A 19088-nucleotide genomic window follows, 5' to 3' on the forward strand; every position below is an offset into this window, starting at 1 on the left:
TAGGGTCAGAGACTAGAAATGGGCAGTGAGAATCACAAGGAAAGGGCAGGTGTATTCTTAAAGCTCTCTGCGATGGGCGTCGTTTTGTCTTCGCCAACCCGTCTCCTTGGACCTTACGACGTCCGAGATTCATCATTACTCGTATTTTCACCGCAATAGACAATGCTAATTCCTTCTTAAACTCGTTCCACCACCACCATGATTGACCATCTCGTTGGTCGTCCGAACCCGTCCTGGAAGCGGACCCAGGTGAGCACACAAACTCTGGTTTCTGCACCACCGATGCCGACACTAAGGTCCTTCTCTTGATGCCCAGGTCTTCTTGGTTATTCTCTTCTGGCTCTGGAGAATCGTTCGGGGCGCTTCAGGCCCACCACGAATCCTCTTTTTACCTCGAGCTAACCGTGCTCTTCGTGCGTCCTGATGCCATCATTCCCGCAGTATCTGGTGCAACTGACAGGGGCTTTTAGAGCGCTTCACTCCATGGCAGATTATTCTCAGCACTTTGACGACCGTTTATGCACTTAGGAATTTGGATCATATCTTGGGACTGACTGGTGAGTCTTCTACCCCGCACATGTCGTTGCTGTTAGGTCGTTGACTCGGTTTCAGCACCGGAACCTCTAGCCCGCCTCGTGAGTCGATAGAAACCGCCACCATGTGGACGACCCTTATCTCATGCTTTCGTCCAGTACTCAGCATCCTACTATCGAGCAACATGGATCGTTACAGGACTAGATGCCGGCTTCGCAACAGCAATGTCAATCCGCCCCAAATGGCTCAGAGACATCGCGTCTATCATATTCACGATATATTACATTATATTCGCCCAGGAAGCGGATGAGAAGGTATGCCCAGACTCTTCCTTTTCAGAAATCTGTATGCCTTATCTGTCAACAGCTCCGTAGATTCCGGGCTGTTCCCACTGTCGAAATGTTACGCACAACATGGGAGAAGACCACCAATCCCTATGTGAGTTGACATGACCTGCCGCTGCCGCCTTATTCACCCGTCCTTTTCCTGTCCAGATACGATTTATAACGAACCTCCGTCTTCCTCGCTTGGGTGTCCGCAGGAAGATATTGCTGCCCCGGCCCAACTCGTCGTCCTATGACCGACCCATCACCGCGTACCTCTACTTTGCCCCTCCCGAGAGCGAGTTGGCCAACCAGACGGAGCTAATCCTGGATTTCCCTGGAGGTGGCTTTGTCGCGATGACCCCTGAGCATCACGAGGAAAGGCTTAGAATGTGGGCTGTGACGTCGGGAAGACCCGTCTTAGCCATTGATTATGGCAAAGCACCTGAATGTAAGCTTCATCGTTCTGCACCTGAGGCAACCACTTACGCGAGGAGTCAGATCCCTATCCCTTCGCTATCGATGAGGCCTTCGATACCTACCGCGTGCTTGTCGAGTCCAGTGAGTCCACCCTCCTTTTCCTGCGACGGCCCCATTCCAACGCCTCGTTCCTAGATGGCTCCCTCATTGGCATGTCTGGCCGCAAGCTCAGTGTTGTCATCTGTGGCGATTCAGCGTAAGCTGATCCGTTGCCTCATGGTCAGTATACCTCTGACATACCTTCTAGAGGAGGAACACTCGCAGTCAACGTTGTCGTGAGGATCCTGGAGCTCAGAAACATGAAGGTCGCGCGGCCTGTAAACCTCCCGCTTCCCATCGCCGTTCTGCTCAGCTACCCAGCGTTGGACTTCAATTTCACCTCTTGGATGTCTCCAGAGAACCTCCGTGTTTTGAGATCAGAACAGTCTAGCGGAGACCTCCCTGGTTTGAGAGAGTTGGCCGAACAGAAAGACCACTTGAAGAACACCGTACGTCCATGCTGTTTCTCTCCGTCTCTCGATCAAAAAGCGAATGACGTCCTCTAGTCTCCACTGAGTATGGTCCGAGAAAGCAAACCCTTTAACCAACGAAAGAAGCTGAAACGCAAGACGAGCTGGAAGGACAAATTCCGTGGTTTCGCTAGTGGTGGAGAGGAGCCTGCGACACTCGAGCCTCCGAAATTGTCGCGCAAGTCATCATCGAAACTGAGGCTTCCCCCTCAACTGGAAAGCTCACGGAGTAGGTCTGGAAGTATCGGGGATGAAGGGAATCTTGGAGACGCTGAAAGTGAAGATGAAGAGAACTTCGATCAGTGGCGAGAGGAAGACAAACCGATTCGAGCACGTGTCAAATATAAATATCCTAATGGCGACGGTTCGACTGCGCTCAGTAGATCGGCAATGGAGTTGCAGCAATACGAAATGTCGGTGGCCGTCGAGGAAGCTAATTCCAAAGCTACTCAATCTATCTCTGGCAAGGAGGCTGCCCAGTCTAGCATGGAGAGGGCCAGAGAACCGATCGGCACACGCCTTACCATGACCAGCAGGACTGGCTATTTCCAAGATCGAATTATCTCTCCCAGTATGGTGCGTCGTCCACATTTCATTTATCGATACGCCTGGTCTTGATGCGCTATTTGCTAGATGCGAGCTATGGCGATTCTCTACATTGGCCCTCACCGAAACCCAGACTTTGGCACAGATTACCGCATCTCGCCTCTCCTCACTCCTGACCACCTCCTCGCTCAATTCCCTCCGTTGCTCTTGCAATGCGGTGAGAAAGATCCATTCGTGGATGACACCGTCATCTTTGCGGGACGTGTACGCGAAGCGAAACGGGCGAGGAAAGCCGCGTTGGATCTGGCGTTGTCTGGAAAGAGCGCACGGTTCGGAGAAACTCTCCGCATGAGCAGTAAAGAGGTGGCGGACATGGATGGCAAAACGGCTGCTGAACTGAAACGCGAACGCGACAGACTGGCGAGTCAGAGTGAATCGGACTGGGTGCAGATGGTTCTTTTCTCGGATTGGAGTCACGGATACCTCCAAATGCCCACCCTGATGAGCGAAGCCAAGGCGGTATGTTGTGTTTCAAGGTAGTGTGTATGATGCTAACGACATGTTAATGAATTAGGTGATCGAGGATTTGGCCGAGTGGATAGACGATGCGTTCACACGATACAAGCCTGTGGCGTCGAGTATTGAGGGTGGTCGAAATGGGAATGGAGGCAAGGGAAAGAATGTGGTTGCGCTTCGTGTTCCCTCTCCTCCAACGCCGTTTTCCATCCCCCCTCCCTCCCCAAGCCCCCTTGCGTCTGAAACGGAGACGGACGGTGACACTGCAATCACGTTGGTCCCCAAGCGGTTGCAAGAACAGTCAAGAAGGAGTTCAGCAGTTACGATGCCACGGCCGAAGGAAGTGAAGACGTTGGTCAAGTCATCACTCGAATTGTCAGACAGTTCGGAGACCATTGTAGGCAGTTCGTCGAGCCAAAGCTCTGGATTGAACGCCGCCAAGACTTTCAAGTCTGAGGTTGGAACGCCTGAAAAGGCGTCGACACCCCGTTTGACTGGACAGACGATCACGGAGAGCGAGTTGATGCAACGTAGACGGTTGCAGGACTCTCATTTGTTCGAGCAGAAGCCATAATTTAGAGTTTGTAGTGGTACACGATCAATGAACCCCAGTGAGAATCGGGGTGCGCCAAATCTTGCTCAGATGTGCCGAAAACCGTGAGAGCTTGTCAAAGCATGCCCAAACACACCCCAGACACGCCCAAAGCCGGCGACACCCTCTTTGGTCATTCCGTCGACATTTCGTCACTCGATCCAATTTCTTTTCTCGCTCTGCTATATGCCCAAACCACTCTCAAATGTACCGATGTAACGAAATCAATCACAAAGGTCCCGCATTATTTTCTGTCGTTTCGCCAAATCCCTAGATCCAGGAATCGTGAAGTCCTCGCTCTGGTCACGCGCAGGCCTGGGCGCCAGGTGACTTTCGATTTGGCTAGACTCTGTGTCGGCCGCATACCCGTCTTGGACTCTACCACCACCACCACCACCACCACCACCACCACCACCACCACCACTCTACGTGCAGCACGCCCTGCTACCCACCCCTCCGTTTGACCATCGACCGAGATGAAGGACAACAGCGCGCATTCAGCTCACAGGCGGGCCCGCGGCGGGTGCCAGCAGTGTTGGCAATGGACGTCGTAAATTGCAGATAGGGCTAGGGGAGTAGAACAAGAAGGCGAGCCTTTCGTGTTTCAAACTCCATCCCGCCAGTCCTTTCTGTGACCGCCTTTCCAGCTCCTCAGCTTCTACGCGACCCGCTATAGTCTGTACCAGCTCTCGACAACAGATGTACTCCTAGTTTTGAGCCTCGTGGTATGTTCACTTCACCCCCGACGCTTTCGTCATGCTAACATCCGTCCCGCAGGCCTCTACTATCTTGAAAAGTGTCTCGTAAGTGTCCTACGTTCCCCATGTACCTTTCTGACGTGTTTTCGCTGTCTCTAGACTCGCCTTCCGACCGCCGACCTCGATATCGCAACGGCACGACTTACGGACTTGTAGTGGCTAGGAGGAGACTGGGCAGTATTTGAATTTGGAGTGGATTTGGGATGGTCTGGTGTACCGGTGGATTGGGCATATTTGGGGTGTACTGGGGCAGTGTATGGATGTTCCTAAATATATCCCAGAAATCAACCAGAAATGCTATAAAAGTGGATGATAACAAATTTTTCGTATGGGGCTTTTTGAGCTATGTGAGGACTAGCAGTTTTGTCAAATTTATTTTCCCAAACCACCCCGAGGCATTCCGAAAAAGCCCAGAAATTTGGGAATGTTTGGGCTAGATTTGGCGCACCCCGATTCTCACTGGGAATGAACGGGATATTTTGCAGAACCTGCACAGCTGTTTTTGTCAGCAGTGGAGCCAAATTCGCACAACTCCAAAAGGGGAGTGGCTGTCCAGAGGCACACAGCCACGTTCGTTGTTCCGTTTCTTCCAACCACGATCTTCTCGCAGCCAGGCTTTGCCCTTCACATTCTTCAAATCACTCCTCAGACAATTCGATACTCTCCCGATTCTGCCACAGTTTTGGCAAACTCTCCTAAATTGTAGCATCCGATTTCATGATCTTTCCCTCATCCCACCGCTGACAGACTCCGATTTGCAGGCTGTGCACTTGCTCATTTAAGCGCCCCCGCGAGAACGCTCAGAACCACAGTGAGTCTCATTGTCCCCCGCCTCCATCGTCCAGGACCCGTTTTGAGCGCGACATCTGGTAAAGCCTTGACGAAGGACTGTTGTTGACCAAGAATATGTCGCCACCGCCCGAACCGAAACAGCAGGCGTCGCCAAGGGACTCACCGTCCCCGGCGTCGCCACCCCAGATCCAACCGCCTGCCCAAGATCCACAACACATGGCTCACGACACTCTGCCGCGGATCCAATATCCAACAGCCCCAGAACATCTGTATCAGGCTGCTGCTGGTCCACCAGTTCCTCAAGGCATACCCACTGAAGGTCCTGCGACTCACCCCGATGGTCCCCCACCGCCTCCCAGAGACTACGGGCGTTATGCACCTCCACCAGGAATACCAACACCACCTATCCATTTCGCACCTCATTTACCGCCACCTCCTCACCTCCAACCTTCTACTTCCTCCACTTCATCTCAGATGTCTCCTCCGCCTCCGGGTGGCCAGGCTCCTCCCAAGCGCAGTCCCAAATCTTCCTCTGATTTGTTCCTAGCGCCCAACGCCGCTGAGCTATATAACCATGCCCAAGGTCTGGGATTGACCAACAACCCACCCAACCCTGACGCTGCAATGACTGGACCTGGAGCTAACCACTACCCATCTGCCAACGGTGTCACCCGACTCCCTCCCATTCTCCAAGTGGAGAAACAGCAGGTTACGACGTCTGCGACTCAGATGGCGAGTGCGAGTCGGCGACGGAACGAGGCTCACTTCCAGTGCCCAGTCCCTGGGTGTGGAAGTACGTTCACTCGTAGATTTAATTTGCGAGGTTGGTTCTTTCGCTTTGGGTGGCTGTCAATCCTCTTTGTTGATAGAACCTTTACAGGTCATTTGAGATCACATACGGAGGAGCGCCCATATGTATGCGAGTGGCCCGGATGCAAGAAAGGGTTTGCTCGACAGCACGACTGCAAGTATGTCCTTTCCCGTCCGTTTGGTTGACTGTTTTCTCAATTCCACCGACTTGCCTTTAGGCGACACCAGGCACTTCATACCGCCAAATCCCAGAATAATATCTGTCTGGGATGCAAGAAGACGTTCAGCCGGTTGGATGCATTGAATGTACGTCACCACTCGTCCGATCCGCTTCCTCGTGTAGACGCTAACATGAATGCTTCCCTCTCCTTCCTCTTTCAGAGGCATCGTGAGTTTATCCCCTCAAAAGCTTAATGTATTAAAAGACTGACTGGACCCTTGTTTGCTTTTACAGTTCGATCGGACGGTGGCGCTGACTGTCGACAACACAACCCCAAGTTTGCGCAAATGGCCGCGGATGATGAGCGAAATCGCCAGGCGCAAGCACAAGCACAAGCACAGGCACAAGCCCAAGCCCAAGCACAGGCGCAAGCCCAGGCACAGGCGCAGGCTCAAGCTCAAGCCGCTGCTCTTGTGGCCGCTGCTCAACAACAGGTGGCAGCGCAGCAGCAACAGCAGGCTGCTGGTGGACTGCCACACCCTCCGCCACCGCCGCCGCCGATGCCAGTCATCCAAGGCCCGAATGCCCCTCCGCCTGCTTCACTCGTAGCACCCCCTCCACCGGCTGCTGAGCAAACTGTTGCTCCTCAATAGTTGTAATGTCCCTCACACATACGGATCGTCGCTTTGTTATTCTCTTTATTCCCTCCTTGTTACTTATTTAATTACATTGGTCGCGACTTCGCGCGACCATTTGCGCCTCAGTATGTCGGTTTCCCCTTGTATGTTCTCTCTGTCTGTCGGATGCCACTGTGGTGATGATGCTTCTTTCGTTTTTATGGGTGCCTCAGAAGTAGTACTACCTACACAATCTACCCTGTGTAGCCTATACTCCTGTACTTGTTGTAATTGTAACCTGAATAACCTGAATACTGATTTCTGCGACGAACGACTTAGCGGTTCCTGGCGGATGGAGCTCGAGGAATAAGCACGTGAAACTTTTTGCTTAGAAGCCGCAAGCGCCGGGATTAGATTCCGGCAACCGAAAGCGGCTACTGGTCGCTACAACTTGGCTCTAAACCACTTCATTCTCTGTTGAGGTCGTTCAGGATGGCGTTGCCTATGCTCGTTGGTGGCTCTGAATGCGGGCCCTCGAACGCACTCAAGGATCTCTCAAGGCGGTTTGAACAAGATCGAGGAGTTCAGCAGGTCCGGACGGTTTTCGTTTCCTTACCCCAAAATCTGGTACTCAACCTTTGTATCTGCAGGATTTCTTTAACCAAGCTCGAGCTGGGTCTTCCCGCGAGGTGCTTCATCTCTTATACGCCAAAGCAGACATATGTTCTAACGCCACTGTACAGGCCTTCAGATCTCAACCTGCTGGCGGTTCAGCAACAGCTGATCAAGACGCTGCCCGTTTCTTCTCTGCTGCTAACGGACCTGGCGGTGCCCTCGGCCAACTCGCCCCAGATGGTCATTTCGATGTGTCTGCTCTTCGACAGGCGTTACCGATGCACGCCCATGGGCCCCCAGCGCTTCAACAGCAGGCTGAGCTACCGGGAGCGGCTGCAACGGCGGATTGGGGGATGGACTTTATGCAGCAGGCGATGGGAGGGACTCCTATGACCCAGACATATCAGCCTGCTCAAACTTCTCAAGCCCATGCTGCGCATGTGCATGCCCCGTCGATTAATATCCAGCAAGGTGGGTCTGTTACGTCAGTTCGCCGCCTACCGCAGTCTAACTTTGTCTTCTCTCTTTGCGATGCAATTAGGCCCAACTTGGAATCCGGGGATGTCAGCGTTTAGAATGAACACGATGCAGATGCAGCCTGGCTTTATGCCGCAGATGCAAATGCAACCGCAGGCAACGGCGGCGACAACCAGTAAACGTACGTCCCCTTCTTTTTTTCTTGGGGTGATCGATATAGGAGCTTATTTGGCTAATTTGATTTTGCGTTATGGCGATGTAGGGATTTCGTGGGACAAGGAGTTCAGTGCCCTGGAACTCAACGTCGGACCGACGTCTGAACACGTCCCTGAAGTCGTCCAAGAACAACCCCAGCAAGAACAATCCGCACCCGCTCAGAAACAGTTCGACGGAGACGAATTGGCGCGCACGGCTGGTATGCTCCTCGATCATGTCCAACATGAGACGAACCCAAAGTTCAAGAAAAGTCAATTCTTGGAGCTGATGAAACAGCTTCGGGACGGGGAGGTCATCGTGGAAGGAAACCAAATGGTTGAGAGCGACGGGACGAGGACGTCGGCGTCTGCGAATGTTGACGTCAAGGGCAAAGGGAGAGCCGTGGACCCGGTCCTTGGACCTCTCAATACCTCGGCGCCTCGAGCGTTTGGTCTTGACGGAGGGAGCATGGCTATGCACCAACAGGTGAATGAACCGCAGACTGTCCATCAGGACGAAGGTGATGTCCGGGAGGAGGATCCTAACGATGCGTATTTCCGTCAGGAGAATGCCGACTATGCCAAGTACTGGAACGACCAGCAGAGTGCTCGGTGGGGAGCCAAAGATACACCTGAAACGGCAATGTGGGATCGCCTTCAGGAAGACTGGGACAAATTTGAAGCCACGACGACGGGTGTTAAGCCTGTTTCGACATACCAATTCCAGGAGCAGAACCCATATCTCCTTGGAGAATCGTCCAAGTCGAGACATCATTTGTTGCATGGAGGTGGACGACAGGCTTTCCTCGAGGTTCGTAACATTCCATTCTGTGTTTGGGAGATATGAATTCTGATATGGGTATTCGTACTTGTGCAGAGTGTTTTGGAGCTCGAAGCGGCTGTCCAGAGAGACATGAACAACGCCTCCATTTGGTACGAGCTCGGTGTCAAACAACAAGAAAACGAGCGCGAGCACAAGGCGCTGCAAGCGTTGGAACGCGCTGTGGAGCTTGACCCTACCCACCTACCATCCTGGCTTGCGTTGGGCATTTCGTACACCAATGATAGCAACCGTACTGGGACGTACGAAGCTATTTCGAAATGGGTGGAAATGAACACCAAGTATGCCGATGCAGTCGCAAGGTTCAACGCGGAGAACCCTCCGAGGGCGGATATGAGGTTGCGAGACCAATTTACGAGGCTCATTGATTGTTTGATTGCGATGGCGAGGAGCGACTTGGGTTCGGAAGTCGATGCGGATATCCAGATTGCGCTCGCTGTGCTGCTCAATACCAATGAGGTGGGTTTTGGGTTTTGGGGACTGGTGGAATGACTAGCTGACAATGTTTCAGGAATATGAGAAGGCCCAAGATTGTTTCCGAACCGCACTTGCAGTTCGTCCAGAAGTAAGTATTGGTTTGCTGCAATGCACAGGACTTGCATTCACACGATATCCAGGACTGGCTGTTGTACAACCGTGTCGGCGCCACTATGGCCAACAGCGGCAAACCCGAGGAAGCGTTGCAATACTATTACAAGGCGCTTGAGCTCAACCCAACTTACATCCGCGCTCGATTCAACCTCGGAATTGCCTGCATCAATCTCAGGGTGAGTTTTAGTCTAGGCGTCGTCATAGGAGAAGCAGAGATATTGAATGTGCTTTCATTTCAGCGATACGAAGAAGCCGCGCAGCATGTTCTTGATGCGTTGCTGTTACAGGAGAGTGATGCCACGATGGACTCTGCCGGTGACAAGCAAGACGTCATTTCGAACGCTTTGTGGGACAGCTTGAAGACCAGCTGCTTGCATATGCAACGAGCAGACCTGGCGACATTGTGCGATTTGAGGGATCTCGACGGATTCCGAAAGCGCTTCTACGGGTAAATTTAGACTCGACGGTGTGGACGAGCGAAAGTTCTGGTATCGTCATTAGATGTGGATTCGAATGGCATGGTAGAAACAATACATCCGTTTGTGCGATCCAGGTGCATTAGCCTACGAATTAGCATAGAGATGGTAGTAGTAAGTAAAGATGCCAGTGAACCCAGTGTCCGCGACTCTAAAGCGAACATCATGTGGAGCACGTCATTATGCGAGAGGCGAAGCCACATCTTTTCACGTATACGCTGGATATTGCTGTAGTGGTGAATGGGGGTGATTGTTCGTGGATCATGGAATCCGTCTAATAATTTACAGTAGATGGTGTTGTGTGCGCCGATCATGCTGCTGGTGCAGGTTGAGGGGGTACTGTAGGAAGGGAAGGTCATTAAAACTGTCGTGGCTGAGCGGAAGAAAGATGACGCCGTACATTGAGCCATTGGTGGTCCCTGGCCTTCGCTGAACACCCGTCCCAGCAGAACACCGACACCCTCGAACACACCGAGCAGGATACCGCAAGCAATGGCGGACCCTAGTGCCGATTTTGGGCCACCTGGAATAAGGCCCGGTCAGTCGGGAGCCGCCAGCACAACACGCCAACTCACTTCGCAGAGCAAGGCAGCCACCAGTCATGAAACCAGAGATGATCGCATTCCATGCGTCCTCCTTTTGCCGGTATCCCTTCACCGCGCAGTCGAATGTCGAGAACATACCACCCCAAATACCAAAGTTGCCGCCTGTCACTGGTGCGCGGGCTTTTATTTGTGAGATGGCACCGACGAATCGCTCTCCCTGGGGGCGTGTTAGGATTGGAGGTTAACAAAGACGTTTAACGCACTCTTGGGGAGTTCCTTGCACCCTTGATGCCATACCAGATACCACCACCGACAGCACCCATCGAGAAAGCGCCGCCAAAGTCGTTGAGGATCACCCAAGGGCATGGGTCGCGCGTATGATCACTAGACATGTTTTTGGCGGGACGGACGGTAACAACGACAAGGAACGGTTTGTGGGAGGATTAAAAACTGGCTAGCTCGACGTTGGGAACGACGACGAGAGCGACGCGGTAAAGGTCAGGTAGGTGGTCAGAACGCAAATGCGGGGTTTGTGAAACTTTTCGGCCATGTCAGTAACTTCACGTGCTGTTATGTCACGTGGTATGCTCGGTTAAGCGCGTCTCCCTGAGAGATGCGAAATTGAGTTTGTGTTGAATCTGTTCTGAACCACCATCACTGGGTCGTTTATCGTCGTCGTGCCGCGCTTGACATGTCCCCGACGGCGACGCCAACGTCAGCGATCTCAAGACATTCGACAGCGAGCTCAACTGTATACGTCCAAGTCCCTACATCTTCCTCGCTTGATTTGGAGCGCTATCGTCCCCTTGTGACGGCCGGTGCCAGCGCGACTCGGACCAACAACAAAGTTACCTCAACACACGTGTCGCTTTCCAGCAGCAAACTCAAAGAAAACACGCCTTTACAACCCCTACAACGTCTGAGCTCCAAGAAAAGCCAGACAATGCTTTCATCTGCCAGTTCTGCTCCCCAGTCCGCTTCTATGAAGCGTAAATTCACCGACCGCGATCGAGATCCTAGTGCAGACTCGGATTCTTCTGCCTCCAAACGGATTAGGTCCCTCTCTAGTGCCAGTGCATCTGCACCGACCGCCAGTGCCCCTCTCAAACCAAGCCAGCTCAATTCATCTGCCAGAACGGTCGACGAGACTATCGAGGTCGACCCCAGCAAGGCATGCCCCGAGTTCCCAAATGGATGGACGTACTGCCATCAATGCTGCAAGAAGCGTGATTTGGGAGGTAGCTATCCATTCTCCATTGATAAGTGTCTCCTTGGGACTGACAGGCGTCAATAGACACGATCCACTGCACCACTCTTGAACAGCGCGAAGTCGGAAAGACTAAAGTCGTCAAGTCAAAGAGATGTGTCAACAAGTTTTGTCGACCGTGTTTGAAGAATCGGTATAACCTGGACCTTGATGCTCTCAAGACGAATAAGAAGCGCGAACCGGGCCACTTGGATAACGCGGGTTATTACTTCAAGTGAGTGATCCCATGACTGTGTCTCTGACTGTCTCTTATTGCTCTCATAGGTGTCCCAAATGTCAAGATATATGCAACTGCCCTCGTTGCCGGAAGCTGAAAGGATTGGAACCCATCGGGCATGTGACATCGCCGTTTTACTCTCAAAGCATAACTAACTCAACCCTTACAGTGCCATGGCTGTCCGCAAGTCCCTTCCGAACGAGTCTGCTTCTTCGAAGAAGGCAAAGGCCAAACCCACCAAACCCGATGCAACCGCGCCAGTGGACAAGAAGAAGGCCCGTCCCAAAGCTCAACGCAAGATAAAGACACTTGCACCTGTCAAATGGACTCGGGTTGCAACTGCATTGGACCAATCCGAGCTCGAGGAACGCTTGTATATCCGAGAATTCCTGCTCCGGTTCAACCATCTCAGTGAGGCCGCGATTCCCAAGGCTCACCTTGACGAACTCGACCAGCTCAATGGCAACGGCAAATCTATCCATGGGGTTGAGGAGCTGGACGAAATTGCTTGGGTGGGGGACAATTGCGTCAAAGCGATATTCATCGGTCTTCTTGGCTTATTTGCTCGCGCTGATGATGTCACCACTGTCCGTGCTTCTCATGCTGCAGTGCGGGCACTTCGTCAAGCTGGGCTTCACCTTAGCAAAGTTTGGGGTATCTTGGTCGAATGGCAGAACGCGGTGAACGCTGCCTTGACATCCACATCCAACGCTCCCTCTGGCCCACCTTCCACTGCTCATGAAAGCGCGTCCACTTCGTCGTCTTTAACAAATCTCAGTTCCAACTCTCGCTCTCCGTCAGTGAATGGGGTCGAAGTGGAGGGCGACATGGAGCTGTTCGGTCCTTCAGCCATCTCATTATCCGAACCTCAAACTCTTCCCCTTACCATCCTCGCTGCCGTTGACCAAGGCCGTCGTGCAACCCGCGGTATGACCTCTGCAACAACCATGGCGGATGGTTCCTCGATCTCGATCCTCAGTGCTAGTCAATTCATTCCCGTTATTCTTTCCATGATCGATCAACTTTTGCAACAAGATATTTCCGCTATTAGAGAAGACCTGGACGAGGGATTGAAGACCTCGAAGGAGTTGGTGCGCAAGGTTCGAGAGTGCGTCAGGGGCGAAGGCGAGAGGTGGGAGGTGATTAGGAAAGAGCGAGAGAGCATGAAGGATAAAGAGAAGGCCAAGGATAAGCACAGGGTAAGTATTCGTCTTACAGTGCGTCTAGTAGCATGTATTGATTCTTGGCGTACAGTTCCAATTCGCAAGGAAACTCCACAGAGACATTCTGTCAGCCCTTGACCATTCTGGAACGATCGCTCAGTCTGAATTCGCACTTCGATTCGTACCGTCAGGCACCGACCCCGACGGTCGAGTATACTACATTCCTTCGCCCGGTTTTGCAGAACGTGAAGCCGCCGTCGAGTACATCGACACTATGCACACCATCCGCGAGCAGGGCGGTAAAGTCAATTCCAAGCTCAGGCTGAAGAAGCGAGTTCGGCCGGCTAAAGCTGAAGAGAGGGACGAGTTCATTGACTTTAGTTGGATGGTGCTGGTGTGGGGCCAGATGCCAGATGAGAAGGAGGCCTTTTGTCCGAATGTGCCTCGACAGGGCGGTGACGATGAAGATGCTATGAGCGTGGATGGGGATGAGGATGACCCGGAGAAGGAGCGGTGGTACGCGTTCGCACATCCTGAGGACATCAAACATCTCGCCGAGTGGGTTGCAGCGGATAACGGTTTGGATGAAGAGGAGGGGTCGTCAGACAAGGCTGCTTCTGCGGATAACGACCAGGATGCGCCTATCAAACGATTGGTGTCCGAGTTGAAGCAGTTCGCTGAACTATTGGAGTGGAGGAGTCTCGATGACAGGTATCGGTTACCTAACGAGGCGTTCGTTCCGACTACGACGAATGGCACCGCCAGCGCGAACGGTGTGAAGAGCTCAAGCGCGAAGACGAAGGCTATTCCACCTGAACGATTTTATGCTCAGTAATTCAACCATATTTTCATTCTTTGAGTATCTCGCATTATTGACGATTCCAACACCTCATTTTGCTGCGGCACATCTGTTATTATACCAAAGCTGTCACCTATTGGATGGCTGTATCACATACGATGCATCATCGTTTATTTTTCTAAACCTTCACGACTTTTTGTTCTGAATTCATCCGTCTTTTCGGTTATAATTCGATTACCTAACCTTAGTTGTGCATTTAGTACACTCCTTTATTGCCCTGTACTTACTCTAGATTTGTATTCTGTTTCAGTATCTATTATGATAGGCTGAGTATAGGATAGCACCAGTATGTATCACCTTGCCACTCCTAATATGCCCTTTTGAATCAGTAGCACTCTTCTTTACAATCGCGCCGAAACCCGAGGAACGCTGTTACGACGATTTGGGAGTGTCCAGTACTACCTCTGGAGTCCCGCTCCGCGATCGCGACCTGTCCTTTTTGAATCCCTGGAAATACTTTTCCCGGAAGTCTTTATGAGCTGGGATGTGTTTTGGCTCTCCATTCGTTTCTGCTCGTTGCTCGAAGGCCGGTGGGCCGTACTCTTTGTCGGTCGTCTTTTTGATTGTGATTAACTAACAGAACTTTTCAATCTCTGGGAACAGGGATGAGATCTAGACGATACGCACCCGCCTTCCCCATCCTCCAAAATCCTGCAGAGAGTTGGCGATCACTTCCATCCCCTCGCAGAGCATGGTGTAGATGTCCACTTCTTCGTATTCGTCTGTTATTGTTGGGAGGAAGAACACGAGTCGACCGTTCGGCTTTAGGATGTAGCGAGCGAAGAGAACGAGGTCTTCTACGAGGTGTGAGAGTTCGTACGGTTTTGTTGGAGGAATGTAAGGGGCATCGTCTCTGTATGGACATCGATGGTAAAGATGCTTTGGGCTACAAAGGTTGTCGGTACTTACGGACGAGGATTCTCCCTGTGAAGCTTACACAGCTCTTTCTGCCGCTCCGACAATTCGCGCTTCCTTCCTAGCCGTTTAGCTCCTGCTCGTACACCATCTACAGAAACCGATGCGCGATCAGAACACTTGTGACACAGTGGACGACACGAGGTGGAACGTACAGGGTGGGTCAGTAATGATAGCGTCAAAGATCCCTCCAGTTCTCCAAGGGTGGTTCGTGATGTCGAAGGTGGCGAGATCGAGAATTCGGTGGTCGACGTTGTATTGCTTGGCAGCTCGGATGACTCCAGGCTCAGATTGCATGCCCTGTTTTCCTCGCATTTGGCGGCCGTCAATGTCTGAGCCGAACACGAGGGATCCAAAATGTGCTACAGGCTGGATGCGAAGGAATCATTGAGCCTGAGATAGTTTGTACAGATGGAATGCAGCGCACATATGCCATGCTCCCTGTACCCATGAAGGGGTCGTACATGAGTTTCCCTGGCGAAGCCTGGATCGGTGTTAGGGACTTGTTATGGTGCGAAGAGGGTAAGACGAACGAGGGTCTGGTTGGCCATCAGCAAGGAGACTTCTGCCTCCATGCTCGTATTACCATAGAATTTTCGTTTCTTGACATCGAAAACGCCAACCAATGGGCGAGCAGAGCCTTCCTCTAGCTAAAAAGATGTCAAGTAAAAGGATACGATCAAAGCTGTATGCGAGAGACCTACCAATTTCCCAAAGTATACTTGTCGGAATTCCCCATCTCCTTCATGTCTAGCTCGAGGGGTTGCCCGACGTTCGTCGTCATCTAGCTAGCCCATTCAAACGTCAGCCCTGCGGTCTTGCACGACTGGAGGGACGTGTGCAGAAGAAATCAACTCACATACATTCTTCAAAGCAGGTCAACAATATCTCCGGGTTCTTCATATCGATCTTGCCGAGGAACCCCATGTAGGAGAAGTTCTCGATGACGGCTCTTTGTCGCCTTTGAGGGATGGTGTGGTTGTAGGCTGTAATGATGAACTTGAAGCTGGTATCTTCAATGTATTTTGACCATTTTTCTCGAGCTTCTGGGAGCTGGTTGGCGGCGTGAAGTTGTTCATAGGTCGTTCCCTGAGCATAGTACTCGTACACGGCTCTGAAGATCCGAGGTCATTTCTCTAAAGAAGGGGGAGCATGGGTTGATACACACTTCACTAAGATGCATCTCCGAGCTAAAAGCCTCGCCTGAGCTTCATCGGCGAGCTCGAGGACCATGAACGGTCGGCCAGGATCATTTCCGTGCCCACCGCTGTTCTCGGCGAGTTTGTAGCTGAACCCGTAGAGTTCTGATATCGAGTCGAGTTCTGGTATCCGAAAATCGTTGTGTACTTGAGCAAAGTGGAACAGATATTGGGGCATTCTCTCGAGATCTGGTGGTGGTCAAAACTGAAAGGGCTCATCCAGAGAACTTGAAATGATCGATCAAAGGAATTATTGTCCGAGTCGCGATCCATCAAAACTCGGCTTGGCCTGGGCGTTCATGGGTACAGAACATGATAAGATTCAATGGTATCAATGTAGATAGTTCAGACACTAAGAGATTTACTTGAAGCCTATTTGCCAATCGGTAAAACGAGATTTTTGAATTCGGCACGTCCCTTCTTTATGCATTCCTCCTTGTAGAGCTCGCTGAAAGCAAGGAATTTTTCCTTGGTCATCTGCGCCCTTGCTACAGATCCATCCGGGTCTCGGTCACCTAGGCCATAATAGTTAGAGATCAAGTGCGATATGTATGCCCAGATAGTCTCAAGCTCGGCGGGGGTGAGGGGCTTGTAATCCGCTCGCACAACGGTGACCTATTTCAACGCGAAAAATGAGAAAATGGGTTTACGACTGGCTCCGGCAAACACTCACCGTTCCAACTTGGCACTGCCATCTATTTCGATGTCAAAATTAGACCCTCTATGCAAGATCTAATGCCGGATAACTGACACTCACTCGAGTGGGGCAAGGCCAAATTGTGTGGAGATCATCAGGTATGTTGCTTCTTGGTTGTCCAGAGAACTTGGGTCTTGTTCAGTACCTCTCCAAGGTCTAAATGGTTCAGGCAGGGAACTGCGAGTTTAAACGACGTTAAATTTGGGCATGGAGCTCGACTGTGTGAAGGGCCACATACTCTTTCCTGAAGATTAGCAATGGGACACCGAACCTGGCTGGTACGGGAGTGACATAACCAAATCCAAAAACAGCGTCGCTTCTGTGAATACGAGTACCAGAGAATCTTTCCGGTTTCCGTTCTCCATTGCAGTAGATTGTGACACCTGTGACGTGCTCAGGGATACAGCCTTCCTTGTGGAATTTCCAATGAGAATTCTGGCAAGTTGGGCTCTGCGGGCGAGGGGGGACAACTGAATGAGGCACACCTCGAGCATGATCAGAATCAAGCATTAACTCACGCAGTACCAGACCTTCTGGCATCTGGCGCACCGCTTTGTAGCACCAGCCGACTTGCAATTGATGCAGGCGTTGGAAACCATGCTGCCAAGTACGAGTCGTCTCGATGGCGGGCAGAATAACCTGGTTCACGTATATATACCTTTCCCTCTGCTGCGCAAACTGCGGAGAATGTCGAGAAGCCTTACTCTCTTAGACAACGTGGGATACCACCGGTCTTCGGTCTTCTTTCGCGACGGTTCTACTGATAAGCGCCCATTAATCCTATCGAAGTTCTAGATTTTGGCACTCTGTGAGCCTCTGTCAGCCCCTCGAGTTACTTAAAGGCGATGATGATGTTCAGCCTCAATTCATACAAGCGCTCATTGCGTAAACCGTCTTTAAAATCATGAGCACGTTCTCCCGGAAACTTATGTTTGAATGTCGAACTTCTTGGGACCCAGGCCTGGTGACCAAGGGACGAGGAGACTGTCGCAGCTCGGGACACTGGGGACAGCGACGACACGAATAACGTCTGCGCAAGGCCGCATTGAGCATGTCATTACATTCACACAAGTCTTCAATAGTGATCACATACCGTCTGCACGCTGAGGTGCGGGACAGGAGTAGGAGCCAGTAGATCCTATTCGAACGCGACGATCCCGTTTGATTCTGACGTGGTTAAAAAGGATAATAATACATTGATAATACACAGTCCTTGTGGAGCTCAGGTCATCACTAGGGGAAGCGAGGGAGAAATCGGGCACTATTTCAAATCATCCACCAATCGGCAAGTCACTCATGTAAGTGAAGACTGTGTTTCCCCTCTCGATGTTCCACCTCCTAAATACCTTGTGCCATTCTCCAAAGGTCATTGCCGTGATCTGTTTGGGTACACCTTCGCCAAAGCCAGTACCATGCCGGCGCCCATCAGATGCGGACAGGACGAGGGCCTGAATAAATGACTTGATGGTGTCGAGGTGAAGCTCGTGGAGGGGACGGTAGTCAGCCCTGATGATATAGACCTGACGCGGGTATAGAAGTCAGGATTTGATTTGGACGATTCGAGCCACACCCACCGTGCCGACGTTCTGCTGCCATCTAATGCGAGTAAACAAGATTAATACCACATGTAGGCGCCCAGTGATCAGTGCCAAAGCTTACTCTTCCGGGGTATGTCCAGTTTTCGGACTTAGCATCAACATTTTGGCAGTTTTGTTATCGAGGCCTTTTTCAGAGTAGAAGGACGTGGGTGCAGGCATATACTTCCTATGGAAGTTAAAGCCATGCATTTACATTCCGGAGAGAGACGCGACCTACTTAGAGACGATCAGGGGGAACCCTATCCTTCGAGTTATGGGTGAGATGTTCCCTTCCGTAAAGATTCGATGTCCCCGAGAAAAGGACATACGCTGGAGCTCAGCGTTCCCGCGTCGCTGAGGGTCGGGGTCCTCGTTGCAATAGACGACGAGCCCTTCTACACCCTCGTCTGGGATGCACTCGGACCGATGGACCATTTCCCAGTGATCCGTTCGACAGGATTTGCTCTAAGTGGTAGGATAAGTCAGGCATCCATCCAGTGTAGGAAGGTCATTCAAAGTGCGTACGCAATAGTTCACGGTTATGCATCCATTAGAGCACCGAAGGCGAACAGTTCCCCAAGGTACTCCGCAATGGGTACAAGGCGCATTGGGCTCTGGCATATTGTGCGCTCGATGGGTTGGTCGTGATGAGGGTAGGGGGTAGGGTAGAGAAAGGGATGTCGAGTTTATAAAGGCTATGGACGTAAGAAGACGGGGTCATTCGGGCAGCTGTGGCAGGCGGGCTGTGCCACTCACCTAAGATTATTGCGCAGGCAAGGGTTGTGGATGCTCGATTGTGTGTGATACCATTCCGTGAT

General features: G+C 51.7%; 9 protein-coding genes across 9 annotated transcripts; 5 read left to right on the forward strand and 4 right to left on the reverse strand.

Moving 5' to 3' along the window:
* Positions 1-198: 198 nt before the first annotated feature.
* CC1G_04482 (hormone-sensitive lipase) lies at positions 199-3482 on the forward strand (the record flags this gene model as incomplete). The annotated part of the gene is made up of 13 exons (XM_001829997.1): positions 199-249; positions 317-413; positions 471-557; positions 613-635; positions 693-848; positions 901-972; positions 1029-1308; positions 1359-1418; positions 1473-1533; positions 1585-1825; positions 1883-2422; positions 2480-2911; positions 2967-3482. 13 exons carry the CDS (start codon positions 199-201, stop codon positions 3480-3482), a joined length of 2616 nt encoding a protein of 871 aa, XP_001830049.1.
* Positions 3483-4041: 559 nt separating this feature from the next.
* On the forward strand, positions 4042-4414 carry CC1G_14127 (hypothetical protein; the record flags this gene model as incomplete). The annotated part of the gene is made up of 4 exons (XM_002911548.1): positions 4042-4050; positions 4177-4225; positions 4278-4303; positions 4358-4414. The coding sequence occupies 4 exons, from the start codon at positions 4042-4044 to the stop codon at positions 4412-4414; spliced, it is 141 nt and encodes a 46-aa protein (XP_002911594.1).
* Positions 4415-5164: 750 nt separating this feature from the next.
* On the forward strand, positions 5165-6673 carry CC1G_04483 (hypothetical protein; the record flags this gene model as incomplete). Its single annotated transcript, XM_001829998.2, has 5 exons — positions 5165-5843; positions 5931-6018; positions 6079-6166; positions 6242-6248; positions 6315-6673. The coding sequence occupies 5 exons, from the start codon at positions 5165-5167 to the stop codon at positions 6671-6673; spliced, it is 1221 nt and encodes a 406-aa protein (XP_001830050.2).
* Positions 6674-7105: 432 nt separating this feature from the next.
* On the forward strand, positions 7106-9807 carry CC1G_04484 (peroxisomal targeting signal 1 receptor; the record flags this gene model as incomplete). Its single annotated transcript, XM_001829999.2, has 9 exons — positions 7106-7228; positions 7288-7326; positions 7381-7723; positions 7794-7910; positions 7992-8734; positions 8801-9223; positions 9276-9329; positions 9382-9531; positions 9595-9807. The coding sequence occupies exons 1-9, from the start codon at positions 7130-7132 to the stop codon at positions 9805-9807; spliced, it is 2181 nt and encodes a 726-aa protein (XP_001830051.1). The 5' UTR covers positions 7106-7129.
* Positions 9808-10141: 334 nt separating this feature from the next.
* Positions 10142-10768, reverse strand: CC1G_04485 (mitochondrial import inner membrane translocase subunit; the record flags this gene model as incomplete). Its single annotated transcript, XM_001830000.1, has 4 exons — positions 10142-10170; positions 10232-10354; positions 10407-10593; positions 10640-10768. 4 exons carry the CDS (start codon positions 10766-10768, stop codon positions 10142-10144), a joined length of 468 nt encoding a protein of 155 aa, XP_001830052.1.
* A 299-nt stretch (positions 10769-11067) lies between these two features.
* On the forward strand, positions 11068-13858 carry CC1G_04486 (hypothetical protein; the record flags this gene model as incomplete). The annotated part of the gene is made up of 4 exons (XM_001830001.2): positions 11068-11614; positions 11671-11857; positions 12030-13059; positions 13115-13858. 4 exons carry the CDS (start codon positions 11068-11070, stop codon positions 13856-13858), a joined length of 2508 nt encoding a protein of 835 aa, XP_001830053.2.
* A 396-nt stretch (positions 13859-14254) lies between these two features.
* Positions 14255-16174, reverse strand: CC1G_04487 (RNA methylase; the record flags this gene model as incomplete). The annotated part of the gene is made up of 9 exons (XM_001830002.1): positions 14255-14455; positions 14510-14735; positions 14792-14888; positions 14953-15166; positions 15225-15281; positions 15331-15447; positions 15502-15581; positions 15661-15911; positions 15966-16174. The coding sequence occupies 9 exons, from the start codon at positions 16172-16174 to the stop codon at positions 14255-14257; spliced, it is 1452 nt and encodes a 483-aa protein (XP_001830054.1).
* A 194-nt stretch (positions 16175-16368) lies between these two features.
* On the reverse strand, positions 16369-17233 carry CC1G_04488 (hypothetical protein; the record flags this gene model as incomplete). The annotated part of the gene is made up of 6 exons (XM_001830003.1): positions 16369-16611; positions 16670-16691; positions 16754-16870; positions 16932-16968; positions 17029-17163; positions 17212-17233. The coding sequence occupies 6 exons, from the start codon at positions 17231-17233 to the stop codon at positions 16369-16371; spliced, it is 576 nt and encodes a 191-aa protein (XP_001830055.1).
* A 386-nt stretch (positions 17234-17619) lies between these two features.
* CC1G_04489 (hypothetical protein) lies at positions 17620-18891 on the reverse strand (the record flags this gene model as incomplete). The annotated part of the gene is made up of 8 exons (XM_001830004.2): positions 17620-17723; positions 17787-17954; positions 17988-18213; positions 18268-18289; positions 18353-18457; positions 18509-18530; positions 18600-18735; positions 18796-18891. 8 exons carry the CDS (start codon positions 18889-18891, stop codon positions 17620-17622), a joined length of 879 nt encoding a protein of 292 aa, XP_001830056.2.
* Positions 18892-19088: the final 197 nt, after the last annotated feature.

The sequence above is a fragment of the Coprinopsis cinerea genome (assembly GCF_000182895.1).
Source record: "Coprinopsis cinerea okayama7#130 chromosome 3 map unlocalized cont3.3, whole genome shotgun sequence".
NCBI classification, from domain to species: domain Eukaryota; kingdom Fungi; phylum Basidiomycota; class Agaricomycetes; order Agaricales; family Psathyrellaceae; genus Coprinopsis; species Coprinopsis cinerea.